Source organism: Plecotus auritus (genome assembly GCF_963455305.1).
Source record: "Plecotus auritus genome assembly, chromosome: 8".
Classification (NCBI taxonomy): domain Eukaryota; kingdom Metazoa; phylum Chordata; class Mammalia; order Chiroptera; family Vespertilionidae; genus Plecotus; species Plecotus auritus.
Genome location: NC_137782.1, coordinates 173,640,247 through 173,656,415, shown reverse-complemented (window position 1 = coordinate 173,656,415; position 16,169 = coordinate 173,640,247). Strand labels below are relative to the sequence as shown.

The window sequence follows — 16,169 nt, the reverse complement described above, 5'->3', positions numbered from 1 at the left end:
AGTCAATGGCGAGGAAGGATCAAACAGAAAAGGGCATCACCTTTGAGGTCTTAAAGGTCTTTGCATCATTCTGGAGAGGAGACGCTGTGTGTCATTCAGCCACCCTCAGACTTCAGAGGGGGGAGGGAGGGAGGGAGGGAGAGAGAGAAGGCATACACGTGTATTTTATAGACAAGGAGTTGAATGTGTCATAATGCCTTTTTTAAAAGTTTTTATTGATTGATTTTTAGAGAGGAAGGGGCGAGAGAGGGACGTCAATTTGTTGTTCCACTTACGCATTCACTGGTTGCTTCTTGCATGTGCCCTCTCCAGAGATCAAACCGGCAACCTTGGTGCATCGGGACGACGCTCCTACCAGCTGAGCCGCCCCCCCACCCCACCCCGGCCAGGGCTCTGCCTCTTTGCCACCCTCTGTAGGAGACCCTGGGGTTTCCGGAATCCCATTATAGAAAGCATCTCTCTACGTGGTGAGAGTGGTCCGGAGGTTGGTTTTACCCAGACTTGGTGGCGTGGCCTGTTGCCCTGCTCATTCGGGGCTGCCCTGGGCAGAGCTGGTGCGCAGGGGTGACGCCTGGGAACAGCACACAGTCTGCTGCTGCTGCCGCCCCAGGACCAAAGGACAGGCGGGCCTGCGTTCCCACGCTCGCTTTCATCTGTTTTGGGTGCTGCTGACCGGGGCTCGTCCCCTTCCTAAATCAAGGCTCCTGCACGCTGAGCGTCTCCCTGGAACGGACCCTGGTCCCCCGAGGGGTGCATGACAGGCTGGCAAGAAGCCACACCGGTGTCTTCTCAGGAGGTCCCTTGTGGAAGGGGGGGATCCTGAACACAGGGGAGGAACACGTTAGCCTGTTCGCCCCGTGGTGGCGCCGTAAGGATCGTTACGGCGGCAGCTTTGGCGTTGGGAAGTGAGCCCTGGGGTCTGGGATGACAGGGAAAAGGCAGGGTTTCCCCTGGTTGTGAGGTGAAGAATACAGAGGGTGGTTCCTCTCTGTGCCCCATTGGTTCATAGCCTGTCTGTCTGCCGTTCTGTCTGCCGTTCTGACTGCCGTTCTGACTGCTGTTCTGTCTGCGCTGTTTTCTCTCATCTGTTCCATAGACTTCCTCCTTAACTTGAATCTACGGATCGTGTATGAAGTGTTTTCCAAAAATACAGCCAGAGCAGAGTTTCTGTAATGGGTTGGAAATGCATGTGGACCACTTCTTGCCTCTGTATCTGGATTTGGGTATTTACAAATTACATCGGTTTGCTTGTTTTCTAAAAACGGGTTGAATGGAAAGGAAAGTCACAGTGGGCGAGCCAGGGCCGTCCTAGCTCAGGCACTGTGCTCAGAGGGCACGCGGCAGGGAATGTGGACCCGGCCCACCACGTATGTACAGTCAGCCAGGGACCTATGACGTGACCTGGGGGAATGGCAGATGTGTCAGGTGGTGAAGAAAAGCCGGGGGGGTTGGGATAAAAAGTTGGTTTGGGCCCTGGCCAGTGTGCTGGCCCGCACACCAAAGGGCTGCAGGTTCGATCCCCGGCCCCGGTTGGGGCGCATGCAGGAGGCAACCAGTCGATGTGTCTCTCACATCAGTGTTTCTCTCTCTCTCCCTCTTCTCCTCCCTCCCTTCCACTCCCTCTGAAAAGCAATGGGAAAAATACCCTCTGGTGAGGATTCACACACACACACCCACACACACACACACACACACACACACACACACACACACACTCAGTTGGTTTGGGACAGAGGCAGGGTGTAGAGGGGGACGTCCTGAATATGAGCCCCAGCCCCATGCCCTGTACCTGGGGGACAATGTAAAAATCTCTCCCTTTTGCCCTAACCGGTGTGGCTCAGTGGATAGAGCGTCGGCCTGCGGACTTAAGGGTCCCGGGTTCGATTCCAGTCAAGGACATGTACCTTGGTTGCGGGCACATCCCCAGTGGGAGGTGTGCAGGAGGCAGCTGATCGATGTTTCTCTCTCATCGATGTTTCTAACTCTCTGTCCCTCTCCCTTCCTCTCTGTAAAACATCAATAAAATATATTTTAAAAAAAATAAAAATAAAAATCTCTCCCTTTCCTTGTAAACAAGAGGGTAGGCCTGCCCCTCTGGGCTGTGGGGAAGAAGGAAGGAGACCCCGTGTGTGACGTGCTAGCCCCGGTCTGAAGCGTCAGTGCTCAGTGAGCGGTGTCCCTGCTGTGGCCCGTGGCGCAGGCCCGGGTGCAGGTGGGATTGACGTGTGGGGAGGCAGAGCCCCGTGGGGGCCCCGAGGGGAACAGGACGGAGGAGAAGGACGGGCACAGGGAGGTGAGGCCAGAGCCAGCTCCCCAAGGTGCTCGGAACGGCGAGGAGACCGGTGTGAGTGGAGGCTGGTGGAGGGACAGGGTGGGAGGTGACTTTAAACCTGGTGCTCGGACAAGCTCTGTCTTTTAGGCTGTGTCGGTCTTGTCCTCCTTGGGGACCGTGTACAGACTAGAGGGGGAATGAAAGCGCCGTCTTTTATAAAAGCAGTTTGTGCACTTTCCGGAGGGCACTCTCAGTCACGGGGGCTGTGATTTCCCTTTCTCTCTGCCCTCTCCCCACTGCCTTCTCTCAGCTCCCGTTCTGGAAGGTTTTCCCCTTGCTAGCTCACACGTATCCCTGTCTGGCCTGGGTGCAGCCGGGGCGCCCACAGCCCGGGTAGATCTGGTCTTGGTTGTTGGGCTGAGGGGCTGTCGCCGTGGACCGGAAGGAGCACAGCCCAGGGTCTTCGGTCTGTGAGATGTGCCTGGTTCTTAAAAACTGTCGTCCCAGTAATATCCACTGCGTGGTGCTCCCGCATCAGAAATGAATCCTAAGCCTCGTTGAAAGGGAGCTCAGAAGACATGGTGACCGCGGGTGGGAGGCTAAAATCCAGAGTCACAAACATAGGAGGAAATGGGAGCATGTTCATTTGCCGAAGGCGCTTTGCCTGGGACTTGCTAAGAACCACTCTCAGAATGTCACCTGATTTCACAAGTTCCAGACCGTCCGGGCGTCGGGTACCGCGGGCTGTCCTCAGGGGACAGACACGCAGGCAGGGTCCCAGCGCGTGTGTATGAAGCGGTCAGGCAGCTCCAGAGGGAGCCTGGGCTATGGGTGACTTCTACAGTGACCCCCAGACGACAGCCCGCCCTGCGCGACGTTACATACGTGTCCGACAGCAGGTCAGAGCTCCCGGCTGCCTTGCCCGTTAGAGTCTGCCGTTGCGCTGGCCAAGGTGGTTCTGAAATCACCCCCTTTTTAAAAACTCCTTTTGGGTGAGAAGCTGCGCTCTCATTTGGAACCGCCTGGCCGTTTCCAGGACGTGGGCGTCTCGCGGGCTGAGCCGCGGTGGCCATCGGGCCGCGGCTCACGGGCCTCCCCTTGCAGGTGTTCATCTCGGTGAACTGCCTGAGCACGGACTTCTCCTCCCAGAAGGGCGTGAAGGGCTTGCCGCTCAACATCCAGATCGACACTTACAGCTACAACAACCGCAGCAACAAGCCGGTGCACCGCGCCTTCTGCCAGATCAAGGTCTTCTGTGACAAGGTGGGCCGCGCGGGCGGGAGCCGCCTCGGGAGAGGGCAGGGCCTGCCCCGGGCCCAAGCTCAGTGCCACGCACTGCTATGCTGGTACTGGAAAGCGGGGGGGGGGGGGGGGGGGGGGGAGTCACTGTTCCAGCCGTGCAGGGACACATTGCAGAGGGAAGAGAAGAATCTCGTTTTTATGGAAAATTACTTTTCTAAAAACAAGTTTTTATTTCAGAGAGAGGAAGGGAGGGGGGAGAGAGAGAGAAACATCAGTGAGAGAGAATCATCGATGGGCTGCCTCCTGCACGCCCCTACTGGGGATCTAACTGGCAACCCCGGGCATGTGCCCTGACGGGGAATCGCACGGTGACCTCCTGGTTCCTGGGTCAAAGCTAAACCACAGAGGCACGCCGGCCGGTGGAAATGGCGTTTTGTTGGGTACCTCTGGTAGAGTCAGGGGTACGCCAGGGCCACGCCGGCTGCGCTCCGTCCTTGGTGGCCCCTCAGCCTGCTGGTTTGCAGGCAGTGCCGCTCTCTTAGAGCCGTGTCTCAAGTCACCTTTGGTGACGGACCATGACGTTTATTTCTAATCCGCATGAGCTTATTCTTCTGTAAATGACAAGAACGATTCAGATGAATTGCTGGGAAAGTGAAACAAAGTTAGACAAGCTGCAAGCCCCATTTTTAGTTACTGACTCAGCAGACTTAGAAGTATTCTATCTAATTGCTTCCCAAATGCCTTCTCAATTTTGGTGTGTTTTTACTCAGACCACAGCAGGCTGTCCACGGTCACACTTTGTTTTTTTTAATATATTTTATTGATTTTTTACAGAGAGAAAGGGAGAGGGATAGAGAGTCAGAAACATCGATGAGAGAGAAACATCAGCTGCCTCCTGCACACTCCCCACTGGGGATGTGCCCGCAACCAAGGTACATGCCCTTGACCGGAATCGAACCCGGGACCTTTCAGTCCGCAGGCCGACGCTCCATCCACTGAGCTAAACCGGTCAGGACCACGATCACACTTGGAATTTGGCTGTATTAGAGGCGTTGGCACAAGTTAGCACGAACTGAAGTTTCCGTGTCAGGCGGTGGGAACTGCAGGCAGCTGCCAGGAGAAGGAAGGGCTGACTCCCGCTCCTGAACACGCTGGCTTCCACATCGGGCTCCTCGGGGGAAGCTGCCGTGTCGGGCGCCGGCCTAGAAACCGAGACGCGGGCCGTTCACGAGTTGTCTCGGTGCTGCATGAAGTGCGTGCTTCCTCTGCTGCCTGGGTGTGTGCTGGCGGACTCTGTGCAGCAGGTGCCTTTTCTCAAGGCTGCGCACTGGGCGTGGCTTGAGACAACACCCAAGTGCATCTTGTGGCGTCGCTGCTGCCTGTGCGTGTGCGTGTCGGTCACACGTAAGGCAGCGTGCTGGCCCGGGCCCCGGGTAGCGTGTCAGGTGCGCGGCTGAGGCCGTGCTGTTCCATGCCTTGGCTGTAGGCGCTGTGCGGTGTGAAAGGCACCCAGCGCGGTGAGAAGCAGGCTCTGCCGGATCCCGCGGCCTTCGTGGCGGTGGCCGCCTCTGTAAATCCCTGAAGACACCCCTCCGGCTGCCTGCTTGCTGGAGCAGAGGCCTGCGTGGAGGCGCGAGGGGCACACAGGAGTGGGCATAAGCGTTGTAGCCGGTGCCCAGGGACCTGGGAGGTGGCGGTACACACTGTTCTCATCCCCAGTTCTGTTGGGGTTTTTTTTTTTTTTATCACCCCCAGTTTTTAATCCCAGGGCTATGATGGATCCTATAAAAATCCTGCCCGAGGAGAGAATATTATGTATGTGTTTTGTGTCACTAACTTTCAGTCTTGGGACCTTTTAGCCACATGCAGCCTCCTGTGACCTCACCCCCACCCGGGTCCCGGGTCTGTCCTTGCTTACGGCTGAGGTCGCTGCTTCTCGTCTAGGTTCTTCCTCTGCTCCTCTCCGGGCAGCCCTCCCGCCCGCCTGGTGCTCTGCTCTCCGAGGTTTGCGTCCCGTGTCCCTGGTGCCGGCCGCTCGCTTCCCGCTGCCAGCTCTTCAGCTCTCACGTCTTACGAGTCTGGTCCGCCTTTAGTCAGACACGAAAGCGAGGCGCCTTCGGGTACCCGTCAGGGGCACTTCCGTTGTTGGTCTCCCAAGCAGTGTTACCAGTACTTGGCTATGCGTTGCTCAGTTAGTGTGACAAATAGAACTTCCTCTTATTTCAGAAACGGCGACAACGTAGCGCTTTCTCAGAGAAAATGGGGACAGAGGTGGGGTGGCTGAGGAGTGGAGTCCGGCAGCTCCTCTCTGTGAGCTCCTGTCTCTCTCTCTGAGCCCCTCTGTCCTAGGAGAGAAGCGGTCACTGACACGGTTTGCCACGGCAGCTTGCTCCCTCTTCCGAGTCCCGGTCCCTGCGGCTGTGACTGGGCTCCCTGCTCTTTGAAGGCAGTGACACGCCAGCAAGCGTCCCAGCTGTGCATGCAGCGTGGCCACAGCCACTGTGGAGGGGATGGCTGCTGTGTCCCTGTGCTTCCATAGAGTTAAAAACGGTTTTAAGAACAGGCTTTTTAGCCCGGTGCGTGTGGCTCAGGGGTTGAGCATCAACCTGTGAGCCAGGAGGTCACGGTTCGATTCCCACTCAGGGCACATGCCCGGGTTGTGGGCTCGATCCCCAGTGTGGGCTGGGCAGGAGGCAGCCGATCCATGACTCTCTCTCATCACTGGTGTTCCTATCCCTCTCCCTTCCTCTCTGAAATCGATAAAAAAAAAAAATGTTTTTTAAAAATAGGCTTTTTAAAGGAAACTGCGGTGATAAGCTCCAGGAACGTAATAGGCAGTGGGTCCATTTCCAAGGGGAGCTGTCCCCACCCCACCCCACCCCACCTCTGCGGGTCAGAGTCACATACTCCAAAGAGGGTCAGATAAACAGAAGCATGTTTTCTCTTGTCTTGCCTTGACCTACAGGGAGCCGAACGGAAAATCAGGGACGAAGAGCGAAAACAGAGCAAAAGAAAAGGCAAGTGCCCTGACCCGCTCCCGGGGAATGCTGTGAGCAGGCCCGGCCCCGGGGGCTCAGCCCCTTTCCTGTCAGAGCCGCCTGAGCTCTCCGCGGGAGCCTCGCTGGCTGCTTCCCTGCTGTGGCTGGAAGCCTGGCTTCCGCCACCAGTCGAGGCTGAGGGTGGCCCAGGGGCGGTCTCCTGGGGCGCAGGAGGGCTCCTGACTCTGCCCGCGTTTCAGCTGTCAGTCCCCGCAGGCAGTCGCTGGTGGCAGTCGCCGGTGAATAGCTGAATGCACACTTGGGACTTGCCTGGATTTTTAAGGATAAAGTAACACCTGGGAGAGCTCAGGGTGTCTTCATTCCAGATGAGCAGCTTCCCTCTGTCTCGTATTCTAACATTTGCAGAACCTGCAGAGCCTCAGTTTGGACATCTCGCCAGGAAAGCCTTTTCTTCTTCATGTGACCAATATTCACATTCACAAAACCCTCTCTCGCCGCAAGGGAAAACGCTGCTCTTTGCCAGCCGTTCCCTCCGCAGGGCGTGGCGCAGCGCATCTGTTCTCCGAGCGAGCGTCCGCTGGCTCAGCAGACATTTGCCCCTTGGCCCGCTAGTCAGGTGCCCCTGCGGCATCGGGGCGCCCCAACGCCACTCCCGGGAGCGGCTACTGGGAAAGCCGTGGCCGAGGACGCCGGGGCGGGGAGGGGGGACCCTGCAGTCTCATAAAGGAGAAGTCAGACCGCGGTGCCCTCAGCCTCGCTGAAGGGAAGGAGCAGGAAGGGGTGTCGGAGCTGGCAGAGGCCTTGTGTTAGAATGTGAATTCCTGGATGCGGGCAGCCACGGTGAATCCGAGTTCTGTCCATACACTTCCCGTCTATTCCTGATCGGGGCGTGTGTGTGTGTGTGTGTGTGTGTGTGTGTGTGTGTGTTTAAAGATGCCTTTTCCCCTCTGATTTTGATAAGACGTTCTTCCAGTGTGCGAAACGCCAACAGCCCGTTCCTTCACATTCCGCTTCCTCCGAGTCCCGGGATGGGGCCTGCCTCTCCCGGCGCCACGGCTGAAGCTCCTGGCCACTGAGGAGCCTGTTCGCCGCTCCGGTCTGTACGTACCAGCTGCTGACGGTGGTGTCCTCACTTTTCCAGTTTCTGATGTTAAAGTGCCGCTGCTCCCCACTCACAAACGCATGGATATCACGGTCTTCAAGCCCTTTGTGGATCTGGACACGCAGCCTGTCCTCTTCATTCCCGACGTGCACTTCGCCAACCTGCAGAGGGGCACTCACGTACGTAGCAGGGTCCCAGGGCGGCCACAGGGACGCGAGGCTTAACCAAAGGGAAGGCTTTGTAAACAGAAGCCAAGACTGGGGGAGGCGAGCCAGCGCCCCGTCGGCTCTGGGAGTGTCCGTGGGTGACGAGATGTCCTCGCAGTGCAGGGGGTGTGAGCGCCGTTGGAGATGCGGTGCCAGACCCGTCACCTAAATCCGCTTGGTGGTGGTGGTGGTGGTTGGTGACCTTCACCCGAGGATACTTTTCCATTGATTTTTTAGAGAGAGTGGAAGGGACAGGGAGAGACAGAGAGAGAGAAACATCAATTGGTTGCCTACCACACGCCCAGACCAGGGCCGGGATCGAGCCTGCATCTCAGGTACGTATCCTCGATCAGAATCAAACCCAGGATTCTTCTGTCCGTGAGCCGACACTCTGTACACAGAGCCAGGCCGGCCAGGGCCAGGTTCGTGCTTATTTCGATTTTAGCTCATTTACAAGGTGCTAGAATAGTCACAGAAGTTGGAGTTGGAGGCTTTGATCTCGTGGATTTAACTTCCGTGGGTCTGGACGGGAGGGAAGAGCCAGAGGGGTCCGTGGGGCCAGGCAGCCTCCTGGCGCGAAGAGCAAGGTTTCGGGCGCTGGGTCGCCATTGCGCACAGACATGGGCGACCAGAGGCTGGTGGGAGAGCGAGAGCGGAGTGCAGGGTGCTTTCCGCGCCGAGCGCCGGTGGACACGGGAAAGGCGTCTGCGCGCACGCAGTAGACAGATGCAGGTCTGTGTGGGCTCACGGTTTTCAGAGTCTCGGGGGAAGCAAGTCATTGCCAGCTTGTCCCCGAGTCCGGCCAAGGCCCCCAGTTGCTCCCAGGTCCTCCCACGTGACCTCCCACCCCCTGGCTGCCTCCTGTGCAGTTCTAGCGAGAAGCTTTGGCAAACGTTTTCTGGAAAGGGTCAGGCAACAAACACGGTAGTTGCTCGTGGCCATACAGCCTGTGCTGGCACTACGTCACCCGGGGCTTGCAGTGCCCAAGCAGGCATACCAGCCCGGCAGGGGCGGCGCTGGCCACGGGCCAGCAAGCGCCTTCTCTCCTCGCCCCGGCGGGGCCCGGCTCGCTGCCGCCCCTGCGTGGAGGAGCCCAGCACGTCTCCAAGAATCTGGTCGATGAAAAACAAGGCGAAGGGTGGTGTGTTCGCTGGGTCAGGTTCAAGACGGCGTTCGCTCGAGGAATAACTACTTGTGGTCTGAGCTGTTGTGAGCAGGGACTGGAAAAGCAGCCCATTGTTCTGTTTGTAGGTCCTGCCCATTGCCGCCGAGGAGCTGGAGGGCGAAGGGTAAGAGTCACGCTTTGTTTTGTTCTAAGTTCTTTTTATTTTGAAACAACCCCAAACCGGGAGAAAATTGCACCTCTGATAGAGCTCGTGTTTTCCTGAGCCGTCTGACCCGGTGACCGTCATTCCTCAGAACTTGGTGTATGTCCCCTGCTTCCGGGGACGAGGACGCGCTCCCCCGGACAGGACAGTGGCACTGAGACACGGCACCAGTCGGCACTCACCCACTCAGTCTCGCCGGTTGTTGCAGCCTGGAAAGGGGCCAGTGCGGACCCACTCGGTGCACTTGGCTGTCAGTCCTCCCGCCCACAGTCCGGAGCCCATCTCTCCTTCCGTCCCTGAGCTAACACCTTGGAAGGTTCCAGTTGTTCTGTGGACTGCCCCCCCGTGTCGCCTCCTGGTTAGACTAGATCGTGCACCTGGGCAGGAAGGCCGACCCTGCTGCCTTCCCCGGAGGCCTGTCGGCGGCACACTGCCCACTGCTGCCCGGTGCAGGGGGTGTCACCAGCCTCTGCTCTCCTTCCGTAAGAAGTGCTTGTGGGGAAGGCGCTTTGTAAATCCCTCCTCCCTCATCACACTTTCACCTTACCCCTTATTTACATCAGCGTGGGCTCACGGTTTCCAATTTTGCTCAGTGAACTGTGGCCCAGCACTGTCACTTGTCTGCTCAGCTTGTCCCCGAGGCCGGCGAAGGCCTCCAGTTGCTCCCAGATCCTCCGACATGACCTCCCACCCCCACCCCTGGGGCCTGGCGCTCCCCCACCTCGGGCAGCTGTTCCGGGCACGGTGCTTCCCTCCTCCCCGGACCCTGCTCCGCGTGAACGGCTCAGACCCGCTGGGTGCTGGGTGTGCGCGCAGCTGTCGAGGTGTAACCCCCCCCCACCCGCGAGTGGGCACCTCCGAGCCTCTGGGCCCCGACTGTCCCCTGGCAGCCTCCCCCGCGGTGCTGCCCGTGGTGAGGGCCCCTCTCCGGGCCACGTCCTAGCCCACCCTCCGTGGTGCCTGCGGTGGCCTCGCCACCCCCGCTGTGCTCAGACCTAGGCGCTACCTGTGCCGTCGTCGGAGGCCTCGTAGGTTCCAGAAGCCGGGACAGAGGCTTTTAAAACCCAACCCCTGTTCTTGAAGCGCGGATCCTGCTCGAAGCCAAGCACTCCTTTCCTCATTTTCAGTCACTTGACTGGTTGTTTGCTCGCCCACTGGGAACCTCACAACGTCAGCACCCACAGCCCGCTTTGACAGCCAGTCCCCCAGTCTTCTCACTCCGTTCTCCAGCCTCCCCGCTTCCTTTCCACTGACAGCTGTATTTTTTATTGTTGTTGTTAATCTCACCTAAGGATAGTTTTCCACTGGTTTTTAGAGAGAGTGGGAGGAAGGGGGGACAGAGAGAAACATCGATGTGAGAGAGAGAGAGACAGAGATTGGCTGCCTCCCACACACGCCCTGGTCAGTCGGTCTCTCTCTCGGGGCCTCCAGTGTGTCCACACAGTAAGGGGGCGGAGCAGGTGAAGAGGGAGGTCACCCGAAGTCTGAGCTCGGCCCTGCCCCAGGCCCGTCCGGTCTCGCAGGTGCCTTGGAAGTCACGCACTGCGCCTTCGTCTCCGCAGCTCGAACTTGAAGAGGGGGCCGTACGGGTCCGAGGACGATTTTGTGGTCCCCCCGCCTGCTAAGCTGACCCGGATCGAAGAGCCGAAGAGAGGTGCGTTGGCCTCATGTCTCAGTGGGACTTTTACTTTGGAAGTGAGGTCTCAGCCTGCCAAAAGCACAGGCGCTCAAACCGGCCTTGTCCGGTTTGACGTCCTTGTCCTGGCGAGAGCGTAAACGAACGGCAGGGCTAAAGAGCCGGAGCTGAGCCCTCGGACGTGGTAGACGGGTCATGTGGCGTTCGTGGTGTGGACGCCTCTTTTCATTTTAACCGGTGCTTTCCCATTTTGCTCTGTGCTGAACCGTGTCCTTTTTCCCTCTCCCCTCCGCGCTCCCGTGGGGATTAGTGCTGCTCTACGTGCGGAAGGAGGCAGAGGAAGTCTTCGACGCCCTGATGCTCAAGACTCCGTCCTTGAAGGGCTTGATGGAGGCCGTGAGTAGCGTGCTTTGCAGTAATGCTCCTTAACAGTGGAGGCTGCCGGGCGGCCTGGCTCGGGGGCTGGGCATCGACTGAGGAACCAGGCGTCACGGTTCGGTTCCCAGGCTCGATCCCCAGCGTGGGGCGCGCAGCTGATGCGCATCGTCTGACCCCAAAGCAAGGCCTTGGTACACTTGCTCGGAATGCGTGTGACTGTGTGGATGTGTGTCTCGGAGCATTTGTCAAAACCCGTGAGTGTCCAGCACAGAGGGGACGCAGTGAACATGGTGGACTTCAACTCGTAACGTTGTAGCTCGTCGCCTATAGCCAGGGCAGGGCACTGATGTGAGAGGTTGATGATAGCCGGTAACGGGGGCAGCAGCTCTGTGCTTCTGCCCAGCCTTTCTACGGGCTTAAAACTGCTCTCTGAAACGCCCTTTAAACACTGACCTGCCCGCAATCAAAGCCTTACGTAATAAAACAGCTGACACACAATACACTACGGGCATCTGTGCACGCGGGATCTAGAGCTCCCTCCCAGCTCCCTCCACAGGGAGGCTGTCCCCGCCCAGCCTGGAAAGACATAAGCATTTGGAAAATCAGAGTTGAGCTGGCTGTCCCACTGTATTCGTACACATAGCTGTTCGTTAAAGCCAGTGAAACGCCATCTATCGTTCTTTTCCATCGCTCTTCTCTTTCAGATCTCAGACAAATACGATGTTCCCCACGACAAGATTGGGAAGATATTCAAGAAGTGTAAGAAAGGGTGAGCATTCCTTCCCTGGCCTCCCGGCACCTGAGCAAGACTGGTTTATTCAGCGTGACTGCTGCTCACGCGCCCTCGGGCCCAGTCCAGAGCCGTACTGACGCGCTCCTGGGGGGACGTGCTTCTTCTGAGGTTACCCACACGCCGTCCATCTCCCCGGCTCGGCCTCCCCGGGGGTCTTGCTCTTCTCCTTGGCAGCAGAGCCCACGGAGGGTCACGCCCCGTTGTAGAGCCCCGTCCAGGGTCAGGCTGGGTCGGGCGCTTCCCACGTGACTCGCTGTTCACGTGACCTCGGCGCTGGGTGTTCCCCTGCAGGGTTTGGAGGGTGTAGGGCAGGCAGCCGAGGCACAGAGCGGGAGACCTGCCCCCGATCAGGCCAGGGCCCGGGTCCAGTGAGTCTTGGCCGAGGCCCCGCCTTTGCTGCTGCCCCTCCCTCCGCCCTGGGTCGTGTTGCAGTCACAGAGCGGGGCGTCCTGGTGCAGAAAGCAGCAGGGTCCGCAGGGCAGAGAATTCTAACACACATCCTCCTGGGAACTTCGCAGGGGGGCCTGGGGGGAAGGGTTGGACTTGGTGCTGGTTCCGTTCAGCGCTGAGGATAACTTGCCAGGGAAGATCCTTTGTCAGGAGACTGTGGCTTCAGATCCCGTAGGCCAGTGGTCGGCAAACTCGCGAGCCGCAGTTTGCCAACCACTGCCATAGGTTGATCTTACTGATACGCTTTCTAAAGCTGGACCCATGCAGTGCCTCCGCATGGCCTTACGGTGTTCTTACAATAGCTACGTCTATCGCGTGGTTACTACACGCTGAGATAACAAGAAGGAAGCGAGTGTGTCTGTGAGCGCACGCCCTGCACTGTTGCAAGTCCCCATTGAGCCCTAGGACGCGCACTATTATCCCGTCCCATAGCTGGGGCGATCGAGGCTCAGGGAGTTGAAGTCATGGCCTCCCATGTCACAGCTAGTGAGCAGCAGAGCCAGCTGCACTCGGACGCCCCGATTTCAGGGGCAGGCCTGAGCGCCCGTCTCGCCCTCCCCCCAGGATCCTGGTGAACATGGACGACAACATCGTGAAGCACTACTCCAATGAGGACACCTTCCAGCTGCAGATGGAGGAGGTGGGGGGGTCGTACAGACTCACCCTCACGGAGATCTGAGGGCGCCCTGGCCCACGGACCCCACAGTTCAACGAAGGTGCTGCCGAGGTCTTGCTGTCTGCCAAGCCGCAGGCCCCCTGGTCAGCCTCCTCCCAAACACGAGCGGTGTCGGTGGGAGGGACTCCTTTCGCACTGGAGATGGGGCCGCACGCGGCTTGGCGATGGCGTGAGCACATTGCATTGGCTCCTCTCCGGTGAGAGAAATCCGTATGCTGTTATTACGCTTGCCTTTTCTGATATAAATACTTAGGGTTAAAAGTGAAAACTCTGTTCCAAGATTTACTGGACTCTCTGGGAACCTTTAGGATATCTGCTACATTATTTATAAAAATATTTTTATTACACGTTCAGTTCGATATGACGTGGTATTAGTTCCAGGTGTATGCTGGTAGCCGTGGCCAGCCGGTACAACTATTGGGCTCTCCCGTGTCTTCAGTGTTAGCGGGCCTGCCCGGTACAGGTCGGAAGGCAGTGGGTGAGGCCGTAAGGCTCCGGTGCCCCGGCCTGAGCTCAGTGTCACTACCTGCCTCGGGGCCGTGGGAGCCACATCCCAAGAACAAAGGGTCCCCCCTCTCCCGTGGCCGCTCCCCGCCCCCCCCCCCCATACATGTTTACTCCAGCAGAGCGCGTCCCCGAAACCGCCCGTCGTGACTCTGGAAGCACCCGCTGCCTTTCTCATGCAGACCTTCGGGGTCCACAGTGTACATAAGTGCAATACAGTTCCCAAGGCCCGCGTCTGTAAATGTGTACATACGTGTCTTATACAGATAGATAATATATGCACGCGGCGTCCGGGGGCATACACGGAGAGATGCGATGAGAACTACCTGAGAGACTTGGCCTAGACGGGAGGCTGAGTGATTTTGACGATTAACATCCACCGAGCAGATCGAACACTCTCGGCGGAACCCAGAGCACACGCAGTCACCCCGAGCGGAACGTTGCTCTCGGGCTGCTGTCGTCTGGATCTGCACTGTTTACACATGAAGTAAAGGGAAGACGCCCAGCGGGGGCTGCAGGCGCGCGTGGCGTGTGCGGACGCCAGCCCTGTGCCCTCGTGCCGCGACAGGGATGCAGCCGACACAGCTCTGTCCTTCCCGTCTTCCTGCCAGAAGGGGGGGCGTTCTACTGCGTTGCAGACCTCACGCCTCGGTTATCCGTGCACTCACCGTGTAGAAGCGGTCACGGGTGTAGGAGACTCGCACGTGGCAGGGGGACGTTTTGTACACGTTTAAGTATATAGGAATACTACACAGTGTCATTTTATAACAGATAAGATCACGGGTATCTGTTGGTTCAGGGAACTAGTTGGTAGAAATAGAACGGATAGTAGCATTCTTGAGTTAAAATATCCTAATGAAGTATGTGAACTGAATTGCTGGTTTTCTAAAATAAGATATGGGACACGGGTCATATGACAATATTTTCTATTGTGTTTTATGAAATTGATTGTGTCTTGTTTACTGTTTTTAATTGTATCATTGAAGATGTATTTTAAGCCAACGGGATTAAATTTATGTGCCTATCTCATAAGATGTCATTTCCTGTTGTCCGTTTGAATGTGCCCTTTTGTTAGGCCGGCCGGCCGGCAGGGTCTGAGATCTTAAAGAGGCAGAGCCGAGACGGGACTTGCTGGCAGTTTCTGCTCGGCCTCAGCCTCACCCTCGCCCTCGCCCTCGGCCTCACCCTCGGCCCCATATGAACATCCCTCCAGGGCTCTGGAACAATCCCAGAACTGGTTCCGTGAGGGGCCCTAAATAATAACCATAAGCTTCCACTGTTAACCAGAATGTAACGTGAGAGCCGCGGGCAAACACTTTAGGCCTGAAATCTTAGTGTTCTTGGTTTTTAAAAGCGGCACAGAAAGTGTTTGGGTTAAAAACCTACCAGTAATGTTTCGGTTCATCAGGATTTCTAAGTCAAGCAGCTGCTGTGCGCATGTTCCGGTAGCTGGGCCTCGCTGTGACACACGGAAACACACTCCGATGGCCGCACCGTCACATGGATGACGGACGCTCCCGTACAGTCCCACAACACTGCGCATCTCCACCCTCCCCCTCGGGCCTCGGGTCGGGATCCTTAGGGGCGGGTCCGCCCTGGCCACCGGCGGCGTCCTCCACCTCCGGGGCCTGGGCTCTGCCGCTGCCACGCTGCAGGGAGCTCCGGGGTCCCCCTGCTCCCGCCCCACGTGCTGCAGCGTTTCTTCCTCCCCTTGTCACCGCGCTGCTTCTGTCTCGGCGCTTGGCTTCCGGGAGTGAGGGCAAAAGCATGGCCTTCAGGGTGAGTGCTGGGCTCCAGAGGAGTGCTCAGCGGGAGCGATTCCTACCCCCAGTCTCACTCCCCGGAGAACCCGGGACGGGTCTCCACAGACACCCAGTCCTTCCTGCAGACTCGGCCCCCGAGGCACACTGTTTGGCAATAGGGGCCTGCTGCTTTTTATTTTTATTTCTTTCTTTTCTTGCCGCTGTTTCCCCTTATCTCTGTCCTCAGACGGGCTTCCTTTTGAACGACTGTTTTGAACGCGACCATCGTGTCGATAGCATCTTCCGATCGCTGCCACGGATGCTCGCGGGGCGGAGGGCGCCTGGTGGCCGCGGCCGCTGGCCTTACCTGTCTGTCCAGGAGAAGGCCGGGGCGGGCTCCTGGAGGAGAAGGCCGAGTCAGAGAGCACGCTCAGTAACTCTCTTGCAGGTGGGGCCACATGGCCATCCAAAGCGAGCCGACTCAGTCCCACCACCGAGCGGGCGTCCGGCCCCACGTCCTGTCTGGGTTGGCGCTGCTCCGAGTGACGGGAAGTGAGACGTGGCGAGCCGGGGCCCTTTGTGCTTGGTTTTCTGTGAGGCCTGTGTTTATGTCCTTGGAAAGGTCACCTGTTCGTTGTCCCAATTTCCCGTTTCTTAAGCACCGCAGTCCAGGGCGACCCGCCCCCCCCCCCCCCCCCCCCGCGCGCCACTTACTGAACTGTCACTGGACCATCCCAGGTCCCCACACCGTAGGCTGTGCAACAGCGAGGTGAGCCCTCATGTGAACGCGGGCTTTGGGGGGGGTGGTGGCAGACGCCCGCTGTGGCGAGGGGTGCTCGGG

At 58.2% G+C, this 16,169-nt stretch overlaps 1 protein-coding gene across 1 annotated transcript in view; it reads left to right on the top strand.

The window, feature by feature from the left end:
* The window catches only part of GRHL1 (grainyhead like transcription factor 1), a gene marked incomplete at both ends in the record, with an annotated part of 38,976 nt that extends 25,891 nt beyond the window's left edge, over nt 1–13,085 (top strand). The window contains 8 exons of the mRNA XM_080683506.1: nt 3,377–3,535; nt 6,480–6,531; nt 7,655–7,794; nt 9,073–9,110; nt 10,712–10,803; nt 11,096–11,181; nt 11,868–11,932; nt 12,971–13,085. Coding sequence (XP_080539632.1) covers nt 3,377–3,535; nt 6,480–6,531; nt 7,655–7,794; nt 9,073–9,110; nt 10,712–10,803; nt 11,096–11,181; nt 11,868–11,932; nt 12,971–13,085 — 747 coding nt within the window. The remainder of the gene's footprint in view (nt 1–3,376; nt 3,536–6,479; nt 6,532–7,654; nt 7,795–9,072; nt 9,111–10,711; nt 10,804–11,095; nt 11,182–11,867; nt 11,933–12,970) is intronic.
* Nucleotides 13,086–16,169: the final 3,084 nt, after the last annotated feature.